The sequence below is a fragment of the Pan paniscus genome, chromosome 4, assembly GCF_029289425.2.
Source record: "Pan paniscus chromosome 4, NHGRI_mPanPan1-v2.0_pri, whole genome shotgun sequence".
NCBI classification, from domain to species: Eukaryota; Metazoa; Chordata; class Mammalia; order Primates; family Hominidae; genus Pan; species Pan paniscus.
The window spans coordinates 127,445,856-127,471,979 of NC_073253.2; the positions used below are offsets into that span (position 1 = coordinate 127,445,856).

General features: G+C 37.6%; 1 protein-coding gene across 1 annotated transcript in view; it reads right to left on the reverse strand.

Annotated features, from left to right (window-relative positions):
- Positions 1–1,276: 1,276 nt before the first annotated feature.
- Positions 1,277–26,124, reverse strand: part of P4HA2 (prolyl 4-hydroxylase subunit alpha 2) — a 98,907-nt gene continuing 74,059 nt past the window's right edge. Inside the window, exons 15-16 of the mRNA XM_055112627.2 lie at positions 11,227–11,268; positions 1,277–4,479 (exon numbers count right to left, since the gene is read on the reverse strand). Of these exons, the coding sequence (XP_054968602.1) occupies positions 11,240–11,268 (29 nt within the window). The 3' untranslated portion in view covers positions 1,277–4,479; positions 11,227–11,239. The remainder of the gene's footprint in view (positions 4,480–11,226; positions 11,269–26,124) is intronic.

Genomic DNA, 26,124 nt, shown 5'->3' on the forward strand with positions numbered 1-26,124 from the left:
ATTATTTCCATTCTTCTGCATTTGCTGAGGAGTGTTTTACTCCCAATCATGTGGTCAATTTTAGAATAAGTGCCATGTGGTGCTGAGAAGAATAAATATTCTGTTGATTTGGGGTGGAGAGTTCTGTAGATGTCTATTAGGTCCCCTTGATCCAGAGCTGAGTTCACATCCTGAATATCCTTGTTAATTTTCTGTCTCGTTGATCCATCTAATATTGAAAGTGGGGTGTTAAAGTCTCCCTTTTTTATTGTGTGGGAGTCTAAGTCTCTTTGTAAGTCTCTAAGAACTTGTTTTATGAATCTGGGTGCTCCTGTATTGGGTGCATGTACATTTAGGATAGTTAGCTCTTCTTGTTGCATTGATCCCTTTACCATTATGTAATGCCCCTCTTTGTCTTTTATGATCTTTGTTGGTTTAAAGTATGTGTTATCGGAGACTAGGACTGCAACTCCTACTTTTTTTGCTTTCCATTTGCTTGGTAAATATCCCTCCATCCCTTTATTTTGAGCCTATGTGTGTCTTTGCACATGAGATGGGTCTACTGAATACAGCACATGGATGGGTCTTTACTCTTTATCCAATTTGCCAGTCTGTGTCTTTTAATTGGGGCATTTAGCCCATTTACATTTAAGGTTAATATTATTGTGTGTGAATCTGATCCTGTCATCATGATGCTAGCTGGCTATTTTGCACATTAGTTGATGCAGTTTCTTCATAGTGTTGATGGTCTTTATATTTTGGTGTGTTTTTGCAATGGCTGGTACCAGTTTTTCCTTTCCATAGTTAGTGTTTCCTTCAGGTGCTCTTGCAAGGCAGGCCTGGTGGTGACAAAATCCTCAGTATTTGCTTGTCTCTCAAGGATTTTATTTCTCTTTTGCTTATGAAACTTAGTTTGGCTGGATATAAAATTCTGGGTTGAAAATTCTTTTCTTTAAGAATGTTGAATGTTGGCTCCCATGCTCTTCTGGCTTGCAGGGTTTTTGCAGAGAGATCTGCTGTTAGTCTGATGGGCTTCCCTTTGTAGGTGACCCGACCTTTCTTTCTGGCTGCCCTTAACATTTTTTCCTTCATTTCAACCTTGGTGAATCTGAAGATTATGTGTCTTGGGGTTGATCTTCTCGAGGAGTATTTTTGTGGTGTTTTCTGTATTTCCTGAATTTGAATATTGGCCTATCTTGCTAGGTTGGGGAAGTTCTGGATAATATCCTGAAGTGTGTTTTCCAACTTGGTTCCAATCTCCCCATCACTTTCAGGTACACCCATTAATTGTAGGTTTGGTCCTTTCACACAGTCACATATTTTGTGGAGGCTTTGTTCATTCCTTTTCATTCCTTTTTCTCTAATCTTGTCTTCATGCTTTATTTCAGCAAGGTGGTCTTCAATTTCTGACATCCTTTCTTCCACGTGATTTGGCTACTAATACTTGTTTATGCTTCACTAAATTATCATGCTGTTTTTTCAGCTACATCAGGTCATTTATATTCCTCTCTGAACTGGTTATTCTAGTTAGTAGTTCCTGTAACCTTTTATTAGGTTCTTAGCTTCCTTGCATTGGGTGAGAACATGCTCCTTTAGCTCAGAGGAATTTGTTATTACCCATCTTCTGAAGCCTACTTCTGTCAATTCATCAATCTCATTCTCTGTCCAGCTTTACACTGTTGCTGGAGAGGTGCTGCAATCAGTTGGAGGAGAAGAGGCATTCTGGCTTTTGGAATTTTCAGCATTTCTGTACTGGTTTTTCCTCATCTTCATGGATTTATCTACCTTTGATCTTTGAGGCTAATGACCTTTGGATGGGGTTCTTGTGTGGGGATCTTTTTTATGTTGTTGTTGTTGCTGCTTTCTGTTTGTTAGTTTTCCTTCTAACAGTCAGGCCTCTCTTCTGCAGGTCTGCTGTAATTTGCTGGAGGTCAACTCCAGACCCTGTTCACCTGGGTATCACCAGTGGAGGCTGCAGAACAGCAAAGATTGCTGCCTGCTCCTTCCTCTGGAAGCTTCATCCCAGGGGGCACTGGCCTGATGCCAGCCAGAGCTCTCCTGTATGAGGTGTCTGTTGATCCCTGTTGGGAGGTCTCTCCCAGTCAGAGGCACAGGGGTCAGGGACCCACTTGAGGAGGCAGTCTGTTCCTTAGCAGAGCTAGTACACTGTGCTGGAATAATCCCCCTTGTCAGGATCAGTTGCTTTCTTCAGAGCCAGGAGGCAGGAAAGATATAAGTCTGCTGAAGTTGTGACTGCAGCTGCCCTTCCCTCCAGATGCTCTGTACCAGGAAGATGAGAGTTTTATCTGTAAGCCCCTGACTGGAGCTGCTGATTTTCCTTCAGAGATGCCCTGCCCAGTGAGGAGGAATCTAGAGAAGCAATCTGGCCACAGTCACTTTGCCATGCTGTGGTAAATTCTGCCCATTCCAAACCTCCCAGTCTCCTTAGCACTGTCAGGGGAAAACCGCCTACTAATGCCTCAGTACTGGTGGATGCCCCTCCCGCCACCAAGCTCGATCATTCTGGGTCAACTCCAGACTGCTGTGCTGGCAGTGAGAATTTCAAGCCAGTGGTTCTTAGCTTGCTGGGATCTGTGGGAGTGGGACCTGCTGAGCGAGACCACTTGGCTCCCTGGCTTCAGCCCCCTTTCTAGGGGAGTGGACGGTTCTCCTGTCTCTCCTGTCTCCTGTCTCATTATGGTTCCAGGTGCCGCTGGAGTACAAAAAAACTCCTGTAGCTAGCTCAGTGCCTGCCCAATCAGCTGCTCAGTTTTGTGCTTGAAACCCAGGGCTCTGGTGGTGTAAGTTCACAAGGGAATCTCCTGATCTGCAGATTGCAAAAATCCACGGGAAAAGTGTAGTATTCAGGGAGGGTAGCACAGTCCCTCACCACTTCCCTTGGCTGTGGAAGGGAGGTCCCCTGGCTCCTTGCACTTCCCAGGTGAAGCGATGCCCCACCCTGCTTCTGCTTGCTCTCTGTGGGTTGCACCCACTGCCTAACTAGTCCCAATGAGATGAACCGGGCACCTCAGCTGGAAATCACCCACCTTCTGCGTTGGTCTCACTGGGAGCTGCAGACTGGAGCTTTTAAAAAAAAAATTACTAAAGGCAAATTGTGGGCTAATGTGTGAATATGAAATTCCTGGGAGTCACAGACACAAGAAAAATTCACACCTCTCTCATACATTTTTCTCCACAGACCTTTACTGGATGCTCACAAGAAAGATTGGCTCTCCATGTCTGGAGATTTCCTGGTGATCCTGATCCCCTCTCTGAGACAGCCAAACTTTTCCTTGTTTCTTTGATGGATCTTGACCTGGAAAGAACATTCTACCCTTCCAACAGTGGTAGAACACCTCATGGCCAGGTGCAATGGCTCACACCTGTAATCTCAACACTTTGGGAGGCTGAAGTGGGTGGATCGCTTGAGGTCAGGAGTTTGAGACAAGCCTGGCCAACATGGCAAAACCCCTTCTCTACTAAAAATACAAAAATTAGTTGGGCATAGTGGCACATGCCTGTAATCCCCTCTACTCAGGAGCTGAGGGAGGAGAATTGCTTGAACCCAGGAGGCAGAAGTTGCAGTGAGCTGAGATCGCACCACTGCACTCCAGCCTGGATGACAAAACAAGACTCTGTCTCAAAACAAACAAACAAACAAACAAACAAACCAATAACAAAAACCTCTAATGAACTTGGGCCAGACCATTTCCTGCCCTTCCCACAGGCTGACAGAACTTTTAGCCTGTCTAATAGTGAGGCTGGACCAGGACAGTAGAGAGTCCTCACTGGTCCCTATCACTGGACTAGCAAGCATGAGTAACAAGGAACAGGAGACCACTGCTGGACAAGGGGCAAGCATGCATCAAGAAACATCCCTCCAAGGTACAGGTCCACTGGGAATTCTGAAAGCTGCAAGTAAAGCAGGAACATTTTAAGAAAACAAAACAAAAAACCTCTGGAAACCCAGCCTCTACTCTAAGCACAATGCTTTGAAGTTGGAGGTACACTGAAAGCAACCACAAAAACAAAAACAAAAAAATCCCAAACCCACACCACATCCTAATAAACTGACTCAACTCCACTTTTCTTCTGGAAGTGTACACAACTCTTCTCCTAAGCCTTAAAATTCCAGAGGAAGGAAGTAGATTTTATTTTAATTTTTCTTTTAAAAAAATTTTTTATTATACTTTAAGTTCCGGGATACATGTGCAGAACGTGCAGGTTTGTTACATAGGTATACACATGCCATGATGGTTTGCTGCACCCATCAACCCATCATCTATATTAGGTATTTGAAGTAGATATTTTTTAAAGAAGAAATATTTAAAGATAAATTAGCCAAGAATCTTCAGAAAATAATGAAAGATACAAACTACAGATCCAAGAAGCTCAGAGAGATGATTGGGCATAGTGGCTCATGCCTGTAATCCCAGGTGGGAGGATCGCTTGAAACCAGGAGTTCAACACCAGTCTGGACAACACAGCAAGACCCTGTCTCTAAAATAAATAAATATATAAAAAATATACATTTAAATATATATTAAATATATATATATGTATTTTTTTTTAAAATAAACTCAGAGGTCACAATCAGGATAAATACCTCACCACCACCACTAAAAGAAATCACGCTTAGAAAGATACGTTATATTTAAACTGCTGAAAACCAAAAACTAATAGAAAATCTTAAACATGACAAGATAAAAAGAAACATTACACACAGATAAACAAGATAAGAATTACAGCAGACATATTCAGAAATTATATAATCCAGAAGACAATGGTGTGAGATCTTTAAAGGAATAAAAAAAAAAAAATTGCTGTCAACCCAGAATTCTACACCAAGTGAAATAATCTTTTAAACTGAAGGGGAAAAAATCTTTTAAAAAACAGCAGTTTTAGGTTCACAGCAAAATTGAGCAGGAAGTACAGACTCCTCATCTATCCATGCCCCTACACATGCATAAACATCCCCACTATTGATGTACTGCATCACAGTGGTACATGTGTTAGATCAATGAACCTACATTGTCACATAATTATCACCCCAGGTCCACAGTTTATATTAGGGTTCACTCTTGGTGGCGTACATTCTGTGGGTTTTGACAAACGTATAATGGGGGTGGGCATGGTGGCTCATGCCTGTAATCCTACCACTTTGGGAGGCCAAGGTGGGCGGATCACTTGAGGTCAAGAGTTCAAGACCAGCATGGCCAACACGGTGAAACCTTGTCTCTACTAAAAATGAAAAAATTAGCCAGGCATGGTGGCACGTGCCTGTAATCCCAGCTACTTGAGAGGTTGAGGCATGAGAATCACTTGAAGGTGGCCTTCTCAGATGAGCTTCTTTCACTTAGCAATACGCATTTAAGGTTCCTCCATGTCTTTTTATAGCTTGATAGTGCCTTTCCTTTTAGCACTGAACAATATTTCATTGCCTGGATGTATCAGTTTATTTACCCATCCATCCTTCCAAACCTGGAAGCAAGACATCTTGGTTGCTTCCAGGTTTTGGCAACTATGAAGAAAGCTGCTATAAACAGCTGTATGCAGCTGTTTTGGGTGAACATAAGTTTTTAACTTATTTGGGTAAATTCTAAGGAGTGCAATGGCTGGATCATGTGCTAAGAGCATGTTTAGTTTGGTAAGAGACAGCCAAACTGCCTTCCAGAGTGACTGTGAAGTGTTTACTGATATAGTTTGATCTGCCATATCTGTTACTATTTTCTATTTGTTGCCTTTGTTCTTTGTTCCTATTTCTGTCTTCCACTCTTTTTCTGCCTTCCGTGGTTTTAATTGAGCATTTTATATGATTCCATTTTCTCTCTTTTCTTAGCATACCAATTATACTTCTTTTTCTTACTTTTTAAAGTGGTTTCCCTAGAGTTTGAAATATGCATTTATAACTAACCCCAATCCATTTTCAAATAAGACTATACCACTTCCTATACAGTGCAAGTACCTAATAACCAAGTATTTCTAATTCTCCCTCCCATCCCTTGCATCATTGCTGTCATTCATTTCACTTATTCATAAGCACACATAAATGTGTATATTTATATACACACACAAAACTGAATGCATTGTTAATATTGTTAAACAAACTGTTATCAGTTACATCAATTAAGAATAAGAAAAATGTGTTTATTTTATATTTACTTACTCCTTCTCTGATGCTTTCTTTATATAGATCTGAGATTCTGACCTATATCATTTTCCTTCTCCCTGAACAACTTCTTTTAACATTTCTTACAAGGAAGATCTACTGGCAACAATTTCATTCAGTTTTTGTTTATCTGAGAAAGTCTTTATCTCATCTTCACTTTTGAAGGATAATTTTGCAGGGACAGAATTGTAGGTTGGTGGGGTTTTTTTTTTTTCTCTCAATGCTTTGATTTTTCACTCCAATTTCTTCTTGCTTGCATGATTTCTCAGGAGGAGAAATATTTCTTATCTTTGCTCCTTTATAGATAAGATTCCCCCCTCTACCCCCTGCTTTCTTTCAAGATTTTTTTTTCTTTATCTGAAAATTTCTGCAGTTTTAATATGATATGCCTAGGTATAGTTTTTCATTTTGGGGGCTTTTTAAAATTTTATCCTATTTGGTGTTCTCTGATTCTTAGATCTGTGGTTTGATGTCTGACATTAATTTGAGGAAAATTATTTCCTTACTGCTTCAAATATTGCTTCTGTTCCTTTCTCAGTTTCTTCTCCAATACTATCATTATATGTACTTACATTTTTGTGGTTGTCTTACAGTTCTTGGATATTCTGTTTTTTAAAGTTTTATTTCCTCTTTGCCTTTCATTTTGGGAAATTTCTATTGACATATCTTTAGTCTCACTGTTTCTTTCCTCATCTGTGTCCAGTATACTGATGAGCTTAACCAAAAGTATTCTTAATTTCAGTTACTATGTTTTTATTTCCAGCATCTTCATTTGATTTAAATCTTTCTTAGAGTTTGCATTTCTCTGCTTACATTACTCATCTGTTCTTGCATGTTACCTACTTTTTCTATTAGTGCCCTTGGCATATTAATCATAGTTGTTTAAAATTCCCAGTCTGATAATTCTCACATCCTTGCCAGATATGGGTCTGATTCTGATGGTTGCTCTGTCTCTTCCAATCGTGTTTTTTGCCTTTTAATATGCCTTGTAGTATACTGCTGAAATGTGTACGGGGTAAAAGGAATTGTGGTAAAAAGACTTTTAGGTTGTGTGTTTGTTTGTTTTTGAGACAGAGTCGCACTTTGTTGCCCAGGCTGGAGTGCCGTGGTGTGATCTCAGCTCACTGCAACCTCTGCCTCCCGGGTTCAAGTGGTTCTCCTGCCTCAGCCTCCCAAGTAGCTGGGATTACAGGTGTGTGCCACCACGCCCAGCTATTTTTTGTATTTTTAGTAGAGATGGGGTTTCACCATATTGGCCAGGATGGTCTTGAACTCCTGGCCTCAAGTGATTCTCCCGCCTCGGTCTCCCAAAGTGCTGGGATTATAGGCGTGAGACGCCGCGCCTGGCTACATAGGCTTTTAGTAATGTAGTGGTAAGATATGGAGGGCAGGGAAGTGTTCCATAGTCCTATGATTAGATCTCAGTCTTTTGGTGAGCCTGTGTTGCTAGACAATGAACTTCACCAGTCGTTTTCAGCTTTTTATCCCCTCTTTAAATGGGAAAGGATAGCCAGAGGGGGCTGGAGTTATTTCCCTTGCCCCAGATGGGTGGAGCTCTTATAAAACTTCAGCAGGTTAGGCTCAGGTCTGGTCAAGAACAGAATGCTCTTGACATATTACAAAAACGTTCCTTTTTCCTCCCCCTGCTGGAAGCGTAAGGAGATTTTTCTCCAATCCTCACATAAAACTTATAGAAGTGTGAGGGATACCTGATGACTGGGATCCCCTGGGGTTTTTATTACTCAGGCTTGTCCACACTGAGCCTCCACAATTTGTCAACTATAGTTCAGGTTTTTCTATCCCGGTACTTCTTCTCATGGAGGTGAGTTTCCGCTCTGGTAAGTTGTGATTTTCTGTATCTGCCTGTTTTTCTCCCCAATTCTGGGGGCAGAAGTTTACCTTGTGACCTCACCTCTCTTATAGATCTAAGAAGAGTTGTTAATTCTTCAGCTTGTTCAGTTTTTATTTGTTGTTAGGATGGAGTGGCAACTTTTTAAAACTCCTAACATGCTGGACTGGAAACTCAAATTCCTAAATATCTTTTCAGACAAATAAAAGCTGAGATAATTCATTATCCACAGACCTGCCCTACAAGAACTTGAATCTACACAAAGTAATAAAGATGTCTGGGAATGGATAAATGAAGATAAACATAAAATATTTTTTCTTATTTTTAATTATCTAAAACATAATTGTCTAAAGCAAAAAATAGTAGCAGTGTGTTGGAATACAGCATATAATAAAGTGCATGAAAACTATAGCACAAAATTGGGAGGAAAAAATTAGGAGTATCATAAGGTTCTTAAACCTTATATATATTATACGTACTATTTGAAGGCTGACTGTGATTAATTAAAGGTGCATACTATAAACTTAAGGACAACCACTAAAATTTTCTTAAAAGAGGTTATAAATAAGCCAATAAAGGAAGGAAAAAAACAGCATAAAAAATAGTCCAACAATGATAGACTGGATTAAGAAAATGTGGCACATATACACCATGGAATACTATGCAGCCATAAAAAATGATGAGTTCATGTCCTTTGTAGGGACATGGATGAAGCTGGAAACCATCATTCTCAGCAAACTATCACAAGGACAAAAAATCCAAACACCACATGTTCTCACTAGTAGGTGGGAATTGAACAATGAGAACGCATGGACAGAGGAAGGGGAACATCACACACCAGGGCCTGTTGTGGGGTAGGGGGAGAGGGGAGGGATAGCATTAGGAGATATACCTAATGTAAATGACGAGTTAATGGGGGCAGCACACCAACACGGCACATGTATACATATGTAACAAACCTGCACATTGTGCACATGTACCCTAAAACTTAGAGTATAATAAAAAAAAATAGCCAATTCAAAAGCAGGCAGAAAAGGGGAAAAAAAGAACAGAAAACAGATGGAACAAATAAAAAATAGCAAGAAAAATGACAGATTTTAGTCCAACTATATCAATAACTATATTAAGTATAAATGATCTAAACATACAAATTAAAAGAGATTGTCCAATTGGATGAAAAAGTAAGGCATGATTATATGCTTTCTATAAGGAGCTCACTCTAAACATAAAGGCAAAGATGGATTAAAAGTAAAATATGTCAAGAGAATAAAAAGAAAAGCCACAGACTGGGAGAAAATATTTGCAAAACACGTATCTGATAAAGGACTGTTATTAAAAATATATAAAGAACTCTCAAAACTCAACAATAAGAAAATAACCCAACTTTACAAATGGGCAAAAATATCTAAACAAACACACCTCATCAAAGATGATATACAAATGGCAAGTAAGTATATGAAAAGATGCTAAATATTGGCCAGGCGTGGTGGCTCACACCTGTAATCCCAGCAGTTTGGGAGGCTGAGGCAGGCAGATCACGAGGTCAGGAGTTGGAGACCAGCCTGGTCAACATGGTGAAACCCCTTCTCTACTAAAAATACAAAAATTAGCCATGCATGGTGGCAGGCGCCTGTAATCCCAGCTACTTGGGAGGCTGAGGCAGGAGAATTGCTTGAACTCGAGAGGCAGAGGTTGCAGTGAGCTGAGACTGCACCACTGCACTCCAGCCTGGGCAACAGAGCAAGACTCCATCTCGGGGGGAAAAAAAAGCTAAATATTATATGTCATTAGGGAATTGCAAATTAAAACACCAATGAGATATCACTATGCATCTGTCAGAATGATGAAAATCCAAAACACAGGCAACGCCAAATGTTGGTGAGTACATATAGCTATAGAAACTCTGTTGGTAGGAATGCAAAATGCTATAGCCATTTTGGAAGAGAGTTCAGCAGTTTCTTACAAAGCTAAACATAGTCTTACTATACAATCCAGCAATCATGCTGCTTGGTATTTACCCAAATCAGTTGAAAATCCAAGTACACCCAAACACCTGCATACAAATGTTCACAGTAGCTTTATTCATAATTGCCAAAACCTGGATACAACCAAGACATCCTCCAATAGATGAATGGATAAACAAACTGATACAGCCATACAATAAAATATTATTTGGCAATATAAGGAAATGAGCTATCAAGCCACAAAAAGACAGGGGGAAACCTTAAATGCATGTTGCTAAGTGAAAGAAACCAATCTGAGAAGGCTAAATAATGTATGACTCAAATTACATCACATTCTGGAAAAGGCAAAACTATACAGATGGTAGAAAGACCAGTGGTTGCCAGGAGTTTGCGGGCAGAGGGAATGATGAATAAGTGGAGCACAGAACATTTTTTTGGCAATGAAACTATGCTGTATAAAACTGTAACGGTGGACACATGTCATACAATTGTCAAAATCTACAGAACTGTACAACACAAAGAGAGAACTCTAATGTGAATTGTGGACTTTAGTTAATAATAATGTATCAGGCTGGGTGCTGTGGCTCATGCCTGTAATCCCCGCACTTTGAGACCAGCCTGGCCAACATGGTGAAACCCCATCTCTACTAAAAATGAAAAAATTAGCCGGGCATGGTGGTGCATGCCTGTAGATCCAGCTACTCGGGAGGCTGAGGCAGAAGAATAGCTTGAACTCAGGAGGTGGAGGTTTCAGTGAGCCGAGATCGAGATCATGCCACTGCACTCCAGCCTGGGTGACAGAGGGAGACTCTGCCTCAAAATAATAATAATAATAATAATGTATCCATATTTGTGCATCACTTGTAATGAATACACCACGTGAAAGCAAGAAGTTAATAATAGGAGAAACTATATGGGGGTAGGGGATTATAGAAGCACTGTACTTTATGCTAAGTTTTTTGTAAACCTAAAACTTCTTTTAAAAATGAAGTGCATTAATTTAATAAAAATAAAATGATGGAAAATGATATATTGTTGAAACATAAATCAAAAGAAAGCTAGAGCAGCTATATTAGTATCAAAAAAGTAGACTTCAGAACAAGAAATATTTTATATATATATAAATTTATATATATAAAAAATATTTCTTGTCCCTGTTTTCATATATATATATATATATATATATATATGAAAACAGGGACATTATAGGATGATAAAGTGGTAAATTAACCAAGAATACATAACAATCCTAATTATGTACTTACCTAACCAAGAGTTTCAAAATACATGAAGCAAAAATGATAGACCTGAATAGAAACATACAAACCCACAATTACAGTTACACCTCAACAGTCCTCAATAAATGATAGAAAAAATAGAGAAAAAATAAATAAGGATACAGAAGACCTGAACAACACTATCAACCAACTTTAACTAGTTGACATTTAAAGAGCATTCAACTAAACAACAGCAGAATACACATTCTTTTCAAGTGCACATGAAACATTCATCAAGCTAAACCATATTCTTGGTCATAAAACAATCCTCAACAAATTTAAAATAACTGAAAGCACACAAAGTATGTTATCTGACCACAACAGAATAAAATTAGAATAACAGAGATATCTGGAAAATCCCCAAATATTTGTGAAATAAGCAACATGCTTCTAAATAACTCATGAGTCAAAGTGGAAGTCATAAAGGAAATTAGAAAACATTCTGAGTTGCATTTACATGTAGGGACAACATATCATACTTATGTGATGACCTTGGCCAAGCGATCAAAGTTTACTTCATCAGTCACGTTCCCCTAAAATTATGCAACATGAAGGGTACATTCTTCCCTCAAATTGGTAACTTTGGTGTAATCATAAGAAAACATCAGAAAAATCTAAGTTGGTGGCCCTTCTATAAAACATATGACTCTTAATAACCATCAAGGTCTTTAAAAATAAGGAAAGAATAAATGAAAGAGACATGATGACTAGATGCACTGTGGTATTTTGGGTTGGATCCTAGAACAGAAAAAGGACATTAGTAGAAAAGTTGGTTAAATCTGAATAAAGTCTGGATCTTAAGGTAATAGTAATATATCAATGTTAATTTTTCAGTTTTGAAAAATGTACCATGGTTATGTAAGTTATTAACATTAGAGGAAATGATGAAATATATGAGGGAACTCTATATTCTATTTAAAACTATTACATAAATCTAAAATTTATCCCAATATAAGAATTTTTTTTTCAAATTTTGGCACAATATACTCAAAACAATGCTTACAAGAAAATGTAGATTATTAAATGTTTTTATGAAAAGTTTCCAGTCAATAACCTAACCTTCTACTCTAAGAGCCTAGAAAAAGAACAACAAATTAAATGCAAAGCAAGTAGAAGGAAAAAATTTATGTAGAAGGGCAGAAATCAATGAAATATGAAAAAGAGACACAATAGAGAAAATCTGCGAAACCAAAGGTTAACTCCTTGAAAGGTGAAAGACCTCTACAAGGAAAACTATAAAACACTGCTGAAAGAAATCATAGATGGCACAAACAAATGGAAACAGATCCCATGCTTATGGATGGGTAGAATCAACATTGTGAAAATGACCATACCGCCAAAAGCAATCTACAAAGTCAATGCAATTCCCATTAAAATACCATCATCATTCTTCACAGAACTAGAAAAAACAATCCTAAAATTCATATGAAACCAAAAAAGAGCCCCCACAGCCAAAGCAAGACTAAGCAAAAAGAACAATCTGGAGGCATCACATTACCTGACTTCAAACTATACTATAAGGCCATAATCACCAAAACAGCATGGTATTAGTATAAAAACAGGCACATAGACCAATGGAACAGATTGCAGAATCCAGAAATAAAGCCAAATACTTACAGCCAACTGATCTTCGACAAAGCAAACAAAAATATAAGGTGGAGAAAGGACACCCTATTCAACAAATGGTGCTGAGATAACTGACAAGCCACATGTAGAAGAATGAAACCAGATCCTCATCTCTCACCTTATACAAAAATCAACAAGATGGATCAAAGGCTTAAATCCAAGACCTGAAACCATAAAGATTCTAGATGATAACATTGAAAAAATCCTTCTAGACACTGACTAGAAGGCAAAAACTTCATGACCAAGAACCCAAAAGCAAACAAACAAAAAAAAAGATAAACAGATGGGACTTAACTAAAAAGCTTCTCCACTGCAAAAGAAATAATCAGCAGAGTTAACAGACAACCCAAAGAGTGGGAGAAAATCTTCACAATCTACACATCCAACAAAGGACTCATATCCAGAATCTACAAGGAACTCAAACAAATTAGCAAGAACAAAACAATCCCATCAGAAAGTGGACTAAGGACATGAATAGACAATTCTCAAAAGAAGGTACAGAAATGGCCAACAGACATATTAAAAAAAATGCTCAACATCACTAATGATCAAGGAAATGCAAATCAAAACCACCATATGATACCACCTCACTCCTGAAAGAATGGCCATAATCAAAATATCAAAAAATAATAGATGTTGGTGTGGATGCAGTGAAAACGGAGCACTTTTACACTGTTGGTGGGAATGTAAACTAGTACAACCACTGTAGAAAACAATGTGGAGATTCCTTAAAGAACTAAGTACAACCACCATGGAAAACAGTGTGGAGATTCCTTAAAGAACTAAACGTAGATCTACCATTTGATCCAGAAATCCCACTCCTGGGTATCCACCCAGAGGAAAAGAAGTCATTATACAAAAAAGATACTTGCACATGCATATTTATAGTAGCACAAGACATATGAAAATAAATCATATGATGGAATACTACTCAGGCATAAAAAATGAACACAATAATGGCATTCTCAGCAACCTGGATGGAATTGGAGACCATTATTCTAAGTGAAGTAAATCAGGAATAGAAAACCAAACATCGTATGTTCTAACTCATAAGTAGGAGCTAAGCTATAAGGATGCAAAGCAAAAGAATGATATAATACAATGAACTTTGGAGATTCAGGGGTAAGTGAGAAGGGATGAGGAATAAAAGGCTACACATTGGATACAGTGTACACTGCTTCGGTGACAAGTGCACCAAAATCTCAAAAATCACCACTAAAGAACTTACTCATGTAACCAAACACCACCTGTTCCCCAAAAACCTATTGAAAATTTTTTAAAAAGTTAACTCCTTGAAAAGATCAATTAAAGAAACTTCTAGTCAAACTGATATTGAAAAAAAGAAGAAACGAATTGCTTATATCAGGAATCAAAGGACTATCACAGATTTCTCTGACATTAATATATTTAACAACTTGGATGAAACAAACACATTCCTTGAAAGACACAAACTACCAAAAGCTCATTCAAGAAGAAATAATATGAACGATCCCATACTTATTAAAGTATATTCCAACAAAGAAAATTCCAGCATAAATGGGTCCATTTAGTGAATTCTACCAAGTAAGTAAGAAATACTAGCAATTCTATATAAACTATTCTGGAAACTAGAAGAGAATGGAATAGTTCCCAACTCATGAGGTGAGCATTACCCTGATAACAAAACCAGAGAAAGACAATATAGAAAAAGAAAATTAAAGAGCAATATACCTCATGTACATAGATTTTAAAATCTGCAAGGAAAACATTAGTAAGTTGAATCCATCAATACATTAGACAGATAAGACATCATGATCGAATAAAGTTTTTAATCCCAAGAATGCAAGGTAGAAGCTACAGCAAGTGATCCAGAAGACCTAGCTAAGATCCCTGATGAAGGTGGCTATACTAAACAACAGATTTTCAATGTAGATGAAACACTCTTCCATTGGAAGAAGGTGCCATCTAGGACTTTCATAGCTAGAGAGATGTCAATGCCTGGCTTCAACGGACAGGCTCTCTTGTTATTGTGATATTCACTTTATTGTGGTGGTCGAGAACTGAACCTGCAATAGCTCTGAGGTATGCCTATATTTCTGTGTGAAGTATGGCAGTTAGAAATGAGGCATTTTGGCCCCTGTTGAGATGTTCTAAATAAAAATGTTTTATAAAGTATGACAGTAGAAGTGATATAAGTTTTTTCAAATAAGCTTGCCTCTTCCATCCCTTGACTATTTTCAAAGAAGGCACTGCTCTCGAGGGATGATCTAGTAAGGGCTAAATGAGTATTGATAAAAAAAATACTTAACATAAAAAATAGTAGATTTATGTATCTAAATATTTAAATATAGGCAATTTTTCAGCTATTTCATTTAAACATAGGCAATATATTTATTTTATTCAAATAAAAGGCAATTCTTTAAATATAGGTGATTCTTTTAGTATTTAAATATAGGCAATTCTTTTAATATTTAAATACAGGCAATTCTTTTCAGCTATTTTAACATTCATGCATAGCATATGTCATTTGCTGAAAAGAAAAGCAAATTCAAACAGCTGAAAAAGTTCTGGTTAGTGACATTGATTATTTGAAATGTAACAGGGTGTCATAGAAAAAGATATCCTTCTAAAAGCAATTTTAACTACATAAATTTCTGAAAACCACCAACGAAGAAAAAAATTACCCATTATTTATGCCTACATTGTAACTGGGAAACACGGAATAGTACAAATTTCTGTTTTCTTAGAAGTGAATAAATAAATATTAAATGTCAGCAGAGTACTCCAGTGACAACTATGCAAAGAACCAGTCTGGGACTGCAGAAAGAGTCAATGATGCAGTGTGCTTTTAATGTGGTGTAACATATATATCATCTAAGGTCCTGCTTTCAGAGGAAAAGGGCTCCACCCTGAGTGGAAAAGTACAGAGAGAACATCTGAGACTTAGTGCATCAGAGGACTGGCTTATGGATATTTTAAACACAAGAGCTTGTAAAGCACATAGAGATAGTATAAGGAAGGCACTGTTTCTGGGGTGAAAGAGGAACCATGAAAAGTGAACTGTCCATTGGAGGTGTGGTGGTGAAGAGAATGAAGTGGCTGAGAGTAAGAGCCCTATTAAAATTATACATTAAGAAACAATTTGAAGAAGACATACCATAGAAGTACCTTTAATTGAAAAAACTGCATTTCACTATAGAAATAAAAGAAACAGTTGACTCAAGATCACTGGTTCAGGAAAATCCAACACAAATAAACATAGGAACAACAAAAATAAAATTAAACCCAACATCCACATAAGTTACTATAAATAGAAAAACATAAAATATAATCAAAATTTTTCAGGAGTTGAAAACACAACAAAACAATCCTGCCCTATCCAAAAAAAAAAGAGAAAAACTATAACAAAATACAGTAAGATTAATTAAATATAATTAAGCAAACAACTGTAGATATGAAAGAATGCCAAAAATCAGAAATATAAAAACTCGGAATGGATATGGACAACAAAAGATGTAAAATAGAAACTGATCAAACTCAAGAAAGTTATTGAAGAAAATGATAAAATAATCGTAGAAACAAATACTAAATTATAATGTGCCTAAGAAAGAAAGAGATATGACCAAAACTGTACTAAACAACACAGAGGAAGATGAGAAAAGTCAAGAAAATGAAGCAAAAATGAACACAGAGGTAAACAGGGCCAGAAATAGTGATAAATATAAAAGAATCGCAAAGAAGAGCAACATAGGTATAATTGGAATCCTTGAAAGAAGAAAAATCAAAGAATGGAGTTAACCTAGAATGGCCAATTCCAAGATATATCCTAGTAAAACAGGAAAATATAAAATAATAAATACAGAAAATTAACCTGGAATAATATGTCAAATTGAAACCAAATATATCAGTCATAAGAATAAAAAATTACTATGAGTAAATTATTTTTATTAAAAATAAAAGATGTGAAAAATATGGTTGAATATTTTTCTATCACAGTGACCCACACACAGATAACAACTATAAACTCTGGATAAAATACAAAATACAATTAGTAGAAGTCAATGGAGAGTAAACAAAAGCAGGCAGATAATGGGTGGAAGTTGACCCTTGAATGAAGAGAACAGTACAGGGTGATTTCCTGTTTTTAAAATGACTATTAGCCTCAGGACATACCATAGTTGATGGCATATACAGCTGCTAAAATTTTGATAGAAAACCCAGTTTTCTTAACCTAAAATATCAGATTACAGAGTCTGGAGTAAGCACAAATTCTGAAAAGTAAAAAGGAAATCCCAGTAAAAAGAGAGGCATGGAGACACTCCATCTGTGTGTAAACTCTGCCCAAATCTCCGGCAGACTGCTAAACAACACATATGCAAGTAGCCCAGCCAGGAATAAAAGAAATATACTGCACAAAAAAACAGTTTGCAGTTTGTGTCCAACCAAGTTAATTGCTTGGTAATTAACAACAACAACATTCTTCCAGCCAGGCATGGTGGCTCATGTCTGTAATTCCACCACTTTGGGAAGCCAAGGCGGGTGGATCACTTGAGGTCAGGAGTTCAAGACAACATTCTTCAAAGGAATATAACAGAATCTGGAGTTCCCTCAGTAGCAACCAGGATACAATAGAAAGTTGCTTCACATGTGAAGGACCAGAAACATGTGACCTATTTCCAAGAGAAAAGACACAGAGATCAACCCAAAGATGAAACAGATGTTGGAATTCACAGACAAGGATTTCAGAGTGGTTAATTAGAGCCATGTTCAATGATGTAAAGAAAAATAATACTCATAGTTAGTGAAAAGAAGACAAGTTTCAGAAAAGAACAAGAAACAACAATAAAGAATTAACTAAAAATTATAGAACTGAAAAATACAGTATCTGAATTTAAAACTTTAATAGATGGGGTTAACATGAAAATAGAGATGACAGAGGGAAGAATCATTGAGATTAGCAGTAGACAATGGATATTATATAATCTGAAGAAGAGAGAAGACAGAAACAAATTAACAGAGCCTCAGGGAACTATCAGACAACAATGAAAGGTCTTACATATGTGTAAGAGGAATCCCAGAAAAAGAAAAATAAGAATGTGGTAGAAAAACTAACTAGAGAAAGAATGACCAAAATTTTCACAAATTTGGTAAAAGACATAAACATTACAGATTCAAGAAGCTAAACAAACCCAGCATGGTACTAGCATAAAAGTAGAACAGCACCAAGAACCTAGAAATAAATTCATATATTTACAGCCAACTGATTTTCAACAAAGATGCCAAAACAGTACTGGGGAAGGAATAGCCTCTTAAATAAATGGTGCTGGGAAAACAGAATATCCACATGCAGAATAACGAAACCAGACCCCTCTCTTTCACCACATGCAAAGATCAACTCAAAATGAATGAACTACTTTAATGTAAGACCCCAAAAAACTACGAGAAAATATTGGGGAAACACTTCTAGACATTTGGTCTGGGCAAAGTTTTTTTTGTTTTGTTTTGTTTTTTTCACCAAGACTTACTTTTATTTATATTTTTATTCGTTTTTTTATTATACTTTAAGTTCTAGGGTACATGTGCACAACGTGCAGGTTTGTTACATAGGTATACATGTGCCATGTTGGTTTGCTGCACCCATCAACTCATCATTTACATTAGGTATTTCTCCTACTAATGCTATCCCTCCCCCCAGCCCCCCACCCCATGATAGGCCCCAGAGTGTGATGTTCCTCTCCCTGTGTCCATGTGTTCTCATTGTTCAACTCCCACCTATAAGTGAGAACATGCAGTGTTTGATTTTCTGTCCTTGTGATAGTTTGCTGAGAATGATGGTTTCCAGCTTCATCCATGTCTCTACAAAGGACATGAACTCATCCTTTTTTATGGCTGCATAGTATTCCATGGTGTATATGTGCCACATTTTCTTAATCCAGTCTATCATTGATGGACATTTGGGTTAGTTCCAAGTCTTTGCTATTGTAAATAGTGCCGCAATAAACATACATGTGCATGTGTCTTTATAGTAGCATGATTTATAGTCCTTTGGGTATATACCCAAGTAATGGGATGGCTGGGTCAAATGGTATTTCTTCTAGATCCTTGAGGAATCGCCACACTCTCTTCCACAATGGTTGGACTAATATACACTCCCACCAACTGTGTAAAAGCGTTCCTATTTCTCCACATCCTCTCCAGCATCTGTTGTTTCCTGACATTCTAATGATTGCCATTCTAACTGGCGTGAGATGGTATCTCACTGTGATTTTGATTTGTATTTCTCTGATGACCAGTGATGATGAGTATTTTTTCATATGTCTGTTGGCTGCATAAATGTCTTCTTTTGAGAAGTGTCTGTTCATATCCTTTGGGCAAAGATTTTTATGGCAAGGATCTCTTTTGTGCACAGGCAACAAAAGCAAAAATAAACAAATGAGATTATATCAAACAAAAAAACCTTCTCCACAGTAAAGGAAACAATCAACAGAGTGAAGAGACAACCTGCAGAATGGCAGGAAATATTGGCAAACTATTCATCTGACAAGGAATTGATAGCCAGAATATGCAAAGAACTCAAACAACTCAATAGCAAAAAATAATAATAATCCGATTAAAAAATAAGCAAATAAGCTGAACAGACATCTTAAAAGAAGACATAGAAATGGCCAACAGGTATATGAAAAAATGCTCAACATCACTAATCATCAGGCAAATGCAAACCAAAACCACAATAAGATATTTTCTCACACCTATTTTTAAAAAGACAAAAAATAACAAATGCTGGCAAGGCTGTGGAGAAAAGTGAACTCTTATACACTGTTGGTAGGAATGTAAATTAATAAAGCCATTATAGAAAACATTATGGAGGTTCTCAAAAAAACTAAAATAGAACTACTTTATGATCCAGCAATCCTACCGCTAGGTACATATCCAAAGGGAAGGAAATTAGTATGTCAAAGAAATATCTGCAATCCCATGTTTATTGTAGCACTCTTCACAATAGCCAAGGTATGGAATCAACCTAAGTGTCCATTAACATGAATGGATAAAGAGAATCTGGTATATATATATGAAATATTATTTAACCACAAAAAGAATGAAATTCTCTCATTTACAGCAACATGGATGAGCCTGGAGGACATTATGTTAAGGGAAATTAAGCCAGGCAGAGAAAGATAAATAGCACATGGTCTCACTTACATATTGAAGCTAAAAAAAATTGATTCCATAGAAGAGAATAGAATAGTGGTTACTAGAGGCAGGGAAGTATAAGAGAAAGGGTGGGATAGCCAAAGGTTGGTTAATAGATACAAATGTAAAAGCTAGATAGGAGGAATAAGCTCTAGTGTTCTATAGCACTGTAGGGTAAATATAATTAACAATTAATTTTTTATTTTCACATATCTAGAAGAGAAGATTTTGAATGTTCACACACACACAGATAAATGTTTGAGGTGATAGATATGCTAATTACTGTGATTTAATCATTACACATTGTATATACATATCAAAATATCACACTGTACCCCATAAATATATACAATTATGTCAATTAAAAAGAAAAAGGCAACAAACCCTAAAAAGCCATATGCAATCTTTAAAACTAAGATAAAATGTTGAAAATTAATACAATTTAAAGAGATTTTTAAAATTCTCATCTGAGGTACCAAATAATACATAATGATATTTATTTCTTCTGGAGGACCAGGTCATTAAAAAATAAATCTGCTTGCAACTCTGCTACCAGCTTTTTCCTTAAGTTTCTCTAAAATAATGACAGCAAGGTAGGTCTCAGGAAGTGGCAGAGGGAAAATGTGGTGAGAACCAACTGAGAAACTTACTTTGGGCTTCACAATCTCCTTCATCCTTTTGATTTCCTCCTTAGACATGACATTATAATACCTGATGATGTCCCACTCATCATCCTCTTCCAAGTGAGTGATGAGAAGCTGTGGAGCCCTCTTGCCATGGTAGTACCTACAGAAAAGCCTCTGCTGCTTCTGTGGTGCCTGGGAAGCACAGAGCAACAGGCTCTCGCTTAAGTACCAGTCTCCTCTGGCTGTAGGCACTAGCCCCACTCCTTATGCCCACCTCCTTCACCCCTCAGAACTGAAACAAAAGTCCTTTTCTTGGTTGGCACAAATGACAAACATAAACCATTCAACAGCTTCTTATCTCTCAGGAACATTCCTCCTCACATCTACAAGCTCTATGAGGGAAGCCACCCTTACACAGGACTTGTACAACGGTAACAATTCAATTTCTATGGGGCTGGAAAGAAACAGCGTTTCTCTTCCAGTCATCTTTCTATCATGTCCAAGGTAACTGGCTCACTCCCCTGATTGAACCTCACAGTGCTTTCTATTCTGTACATCCTTGCTACTCCCAGTGTAGCAGGGAGATTGTTAGAAATACAGACTCTCAGGCTGTACTCTAACTTACTGAATCAAGATCTGTACTTTTCCAAGATTCTCAGGTGATTCCTATGCACAATTAAGTTTGAGAACTGCCTAACAAAGCAAAATCCAAGTTCTATGTCATGATCCACCTGACCCTCCATAATACAAGCCTGCATATATTAACATCTTGAACACCATAGTCCTTTTTCAAATTTTATGTTCTTCTAATAGAAAAAATTATTGCTGTTCTCAAAATACAGTGTAATTTTTTTACTGTACATTTGCATATGAAACAGCATCAGCCTAAAACTTCTCTTACTACCACTGTCTACATGAAATTCTAATTCAAGAGTCCTTTCCTTGTGAACTCTCAATCCTCTCTGTCCTAAAGCAGAGTTAATTGCGTCTTCTGTATTGCCACCAGACTTTGCACATACCACTACCATATTAAAATCACTGATTTACATTTTAAATTTTCCTCTAATAGACTACACTCTATCAAAGAAGGGGCATATATTAATTCATTTTTCCACATGTATCACTAGTACTGAACCAGAAACAAGTGAGTACAAAACATTAATGCTAATCATGCCAAAATACAGGAAAAAGGAACTTTCCAAAGGCAATAAACTAACAAACTATTAAGAAAATGTCCCATGAATTAATCAAAGTGAGTGCAATAATTCAGATATGATGAAAGACTGAGAAAATACTTAATTTTTTTCTATAGCCATTTAATAAAAAATTATCAAAAAGTAATATAAATAATGGTCTTAATGCCTAGCACCTAATTAGCCATCAATAAAAATAAGTGTTCAATATAACTGTAACACTGAGAGAGACCCAGAGGTGCATTTAAGGGCCAGGTTTGAGGACTGGAATACTTTCTCAACCAAATCTGGCCCTTCAAAGCCAAGGTCCCAAGCATTCATATTATCAGGGGATCTGAAGGTCTCTCAAGGACCCTAAGCAGCCCTTTCAACCCCATCCACCTCCTTTCCCATTTTTACAGGTGTCTTCGTCTAGCCGGGCTGCTCTAACAAAATACCTTTGACTGAGTGACTTATAAACAAGAGAAATTTATTTTTCACAGTTTTGGAGGCTCGAAGTCCAAGATGAAGGCACCCAGCAGACTCACTGTCTGGTAAGAGCCTGCTTTCTGGTTCACATATGGAGCCTTCTAGCTGTGTTCTCACATAGTGGGAGGGGTCAGGAAGCTCTCTTGGGTCTCTTTGACAAGGGCACTAATCGCCTTCCAAAAGACCTCACCTTCTAATACTATCACCTTGCAGGTTATGATTTTGACATATGAATTCCAGGGGGACACAAACATTTAGAGCACAGCAATGAGTTTGATACCCTCTCCACAGCAGAGGCCCTCATAGACCTCCCAGTTTTCCAGACGGTCCAGAGAGTCCTCAAGGACACTACTCAATGTCTCCTTCTTGGTCTTTGATGCCTTGTATCCAAGCTTTCCTGCCCTTTCTTCCTCTAACAACTTCTTAAAGTTGGCAGATTCAACTAGGCTTGTTTGTGAGAGGAGTCTGGACATTGGAAAGAAGAGAGGGTAGGAAATGGCTAGCAATCAGGGAGGTCACTTAGAGAAGCTCTACAAATCCCTTTTTCAAACTACTGTCACAAAACCGTGTAGAATTTGAACATTGTCCAGAATTAGAATCGAAAGAGAAATAAAGATTAGGGTGGAGAAAACCCATCCCACCTTTCATCACCCACTAGTCCCAAGGTCTCTAGCACAGACAGACAGACAGTTGTCCTACCTCTCACTCACAATTCACATTCATGCGATCACATCTGCTTCCTAACATGTTTTCATGACAATGTTATGTTTTACACCGCTGACCATAGTTAAAATGTACGCTAGAGTCCCAGATAACTTATACCTTCCCTGATAATTTCGACAGGTATCATCATCTCATCTGCCTTCACAATACCCAAGAGAAAAGTCCAGCCAATGTTTTGGTTTCCCATTCTTCAGATAAGAAAACTGATTCCCAAAGTAATCAAGGAACTTAGGTCAAGGTCATATAGAAAAAGAGGGGCAGATCAGAATTGGAGCCTAGACGTCTAACTCCTAGTCCAAGGCTCTTACCAAATAATTGAAGGAATTTACAAAGCTTATTTTTTACAGCAGTCATGAAGGATTCTCCCATGCTAGCCAAAGTCAAAGACAGGACACTGGCAATAGTGTCAACAGAAGAAAGATTTTCCTAACATGAGTTAGCGCAGCAAAGTCTAAGAGTGTGAAATCAGCCAGTCATGGTGGCTCACACCTGTAATCCCAGCATTTTGGGAGGCTGAGGCAGGCAGATCACCTGACATCAAGAGTTCGAGACCAGCCTAGCCATCATGGTGAAACCCTGTCCCTACTAAAAATACAAAATTAGCAGGGCATGGTGGCGGACGCTTGTAATCCCAGCTACTCAGGAGGCTGGGGCAGGAGAATCACTTGAACCCAGGAGGAGGAGGTTGCAGTGAGCCGAAATCATGCTACTGCACTCAAGCCGGGGTGACAGAGCAAGACTGTCTCAAAAAAAAAAAAAAAAAAAAAGGAAAAGAGAAGAGTGTAAAATCTTCCCAAGATTATCTAAAACAGGTTTTTATGATGGTATAACTAAAAGAAAACATATTGCAGTCAAATTAGAAGTTGCCCTTTGGTCAGCTACAGTGATTATAAAATTATAAATCCAGCATTTGAGTACATTTCCCTGAGCTCTCACAGTACTCTGAACATCCATTTTATGACTTGCCACACAATCAACTGAAGACGTCTGTTTAAGTATCTAGTCTACCACCACCATCCCCAAATAGACCATAAGATATTCTGGACACAGGCCATAAATGTTTCACTTTTTTGCTTAGTACAGCATCCTAGTATGTAACAGATGTTAATAAGTTTACTGAATTCAATAAAAATGAGGTGACTCTGTAGTATCCCCATTTGTTGGTTGTCTACTTTATGCCAGAACATCTCCTTGGATAGAAATGGAGTGTACTACCTGTCAAGCAGTTCCTTCCACTTTTTGGCAGTTAAGATATTTATATATATATATACTTTAAGTTCTGGGATACATGTGTAGAATGTGTAGGTTTGCTACATAGGTATACATGTGCCATGGTGGTTTGCTGCACCCATCAACCCATCATCTACCTTAGGTATTTCTCCTAATGCTATCCCTCCCCTAGTCCCCCACCCCTGACTGGCCCCAGTGTGAGAAGTTCCTCTCCCTGTGTCCATGTGTTCTCATTGTTCAACTCCTACTTATGAGTGAGAACATGCGGCATTCGATTTTCTGTTCCTGTGTTAGTTTGCTGAGAATGCTGGTTTCCAGCTTCATCCATGTCCCAGCAAAGGACATGAACTCATCCTTTTTTATGGCTGCATAGTCTTCCATGGTGTATATGTGCCACATTTTCTTTATCCAGTCTATCATTGATGGACATTTGATTTGGGCTGGTTCCAAGTCTTTGTTATTGTGAATAGTGCTGCAATAAAGATACATGTGCAAGTGTCTTTATAGTAGAATGATTTATAATCCTTTGGGTATATACCCAGTAATGGGATCGCTGGGTCAAATGGTAGTTCAGGTTCTAGATTTTTGAGGAATCACCACACTGTCTTCCACAATGGTTGGACTAATTTACACTCCCACCAACAGTGTAAAAGCATTCCTATTTCTCCACATCCTCTCCAGGATCTGTTGTTTCCTGACTTTTTAATGATTGCCATTCTAACTGGCATGAGATGGTATCTCGTTGTGGTTTTGATTTTCATTTCACTAATGACTAGTGGTAATGAGCTTTTTTTCATATATTTGTTGGCTGCATAAAAGTCTTCCTTTGAGAAGCATCTGTTCATATCCTTCGCCCACTTTTTGATGGGGTTGTTTTTTTCTTGTAAATTTGTTTGAGTCCCTTGTAGATTCTGGATATTAGCCCTTTGTCAGATGGATAGATTACAAAAATTTTCTCCCATTCTGTAGGTTGCCTGTTCACTCTGATGATAGTTTCTTTTGCTGTGCAGAAGCTCTTTAGTTTAATTAGATCCCATTTGTCTATTTTGGCTTTTGTTGCCATTGCTTTTGGTGTTTTAGTCATGAAGTCTTTGCCCATGCCTATGTCCTGAATGGCATTGTCTAGGTTTTCTTCTAGGGTTTTTATGGTTTTAGGTCTAACATTTAAGTCTGTAATCCATCTTGAGTTAATTTTTGTATAAGGTGTAAAGAAGAGGTCCAGTTTCAGTTTTCTGCATATGGTTAGCCAGTTTTCCCAACACCATTTTTAAATAGGGAATCCTTCCCCCATTGCTTGTTTTTGTCAGGTTTGTCAAAGATCAGATGGTTGTAGATGTGTGGTGCTATTTCTGAGGCCTCTGTTCTATTCCACTGGTCTGTATATCTGTTTTGGTACGACTGCCATGCTGTTTTGCTTACTGTAGCCTTATAGTATAGTTTGAAGTCAGGTACCATGATGCCTCCAGCTTTGTTCTTTTTGCTTAGGATTGTCTTGGCTATACAGGTTCTTTTATAGTTCCATATGAAATTTAAAGTAGTTTTTTCTAATTCTGTGAAGAAAGTCAATGGTAGCTTGATGGGGATAGCACTGGATCTATAAATTATTTTGGGCAGTATGGCCATTTTCACGATATTGATTCTTCCTATTCATGAGCATGGAATGTCTTTCCATTTGTTTGTGTCCTCTCTTATTTCCTTGGGCAGTGGTTTGTAGTTCTCCTTGAAGAGGTCCTTCACATCCCTTGTAAATTTTATTCCCATGTATTTTATTCTCTTTGTGGCAATTGTGCATGGATGTTCACGCATGATTTGGCTGTTTGTGTATTATTGGTGTATAGGAATGCCTGTGA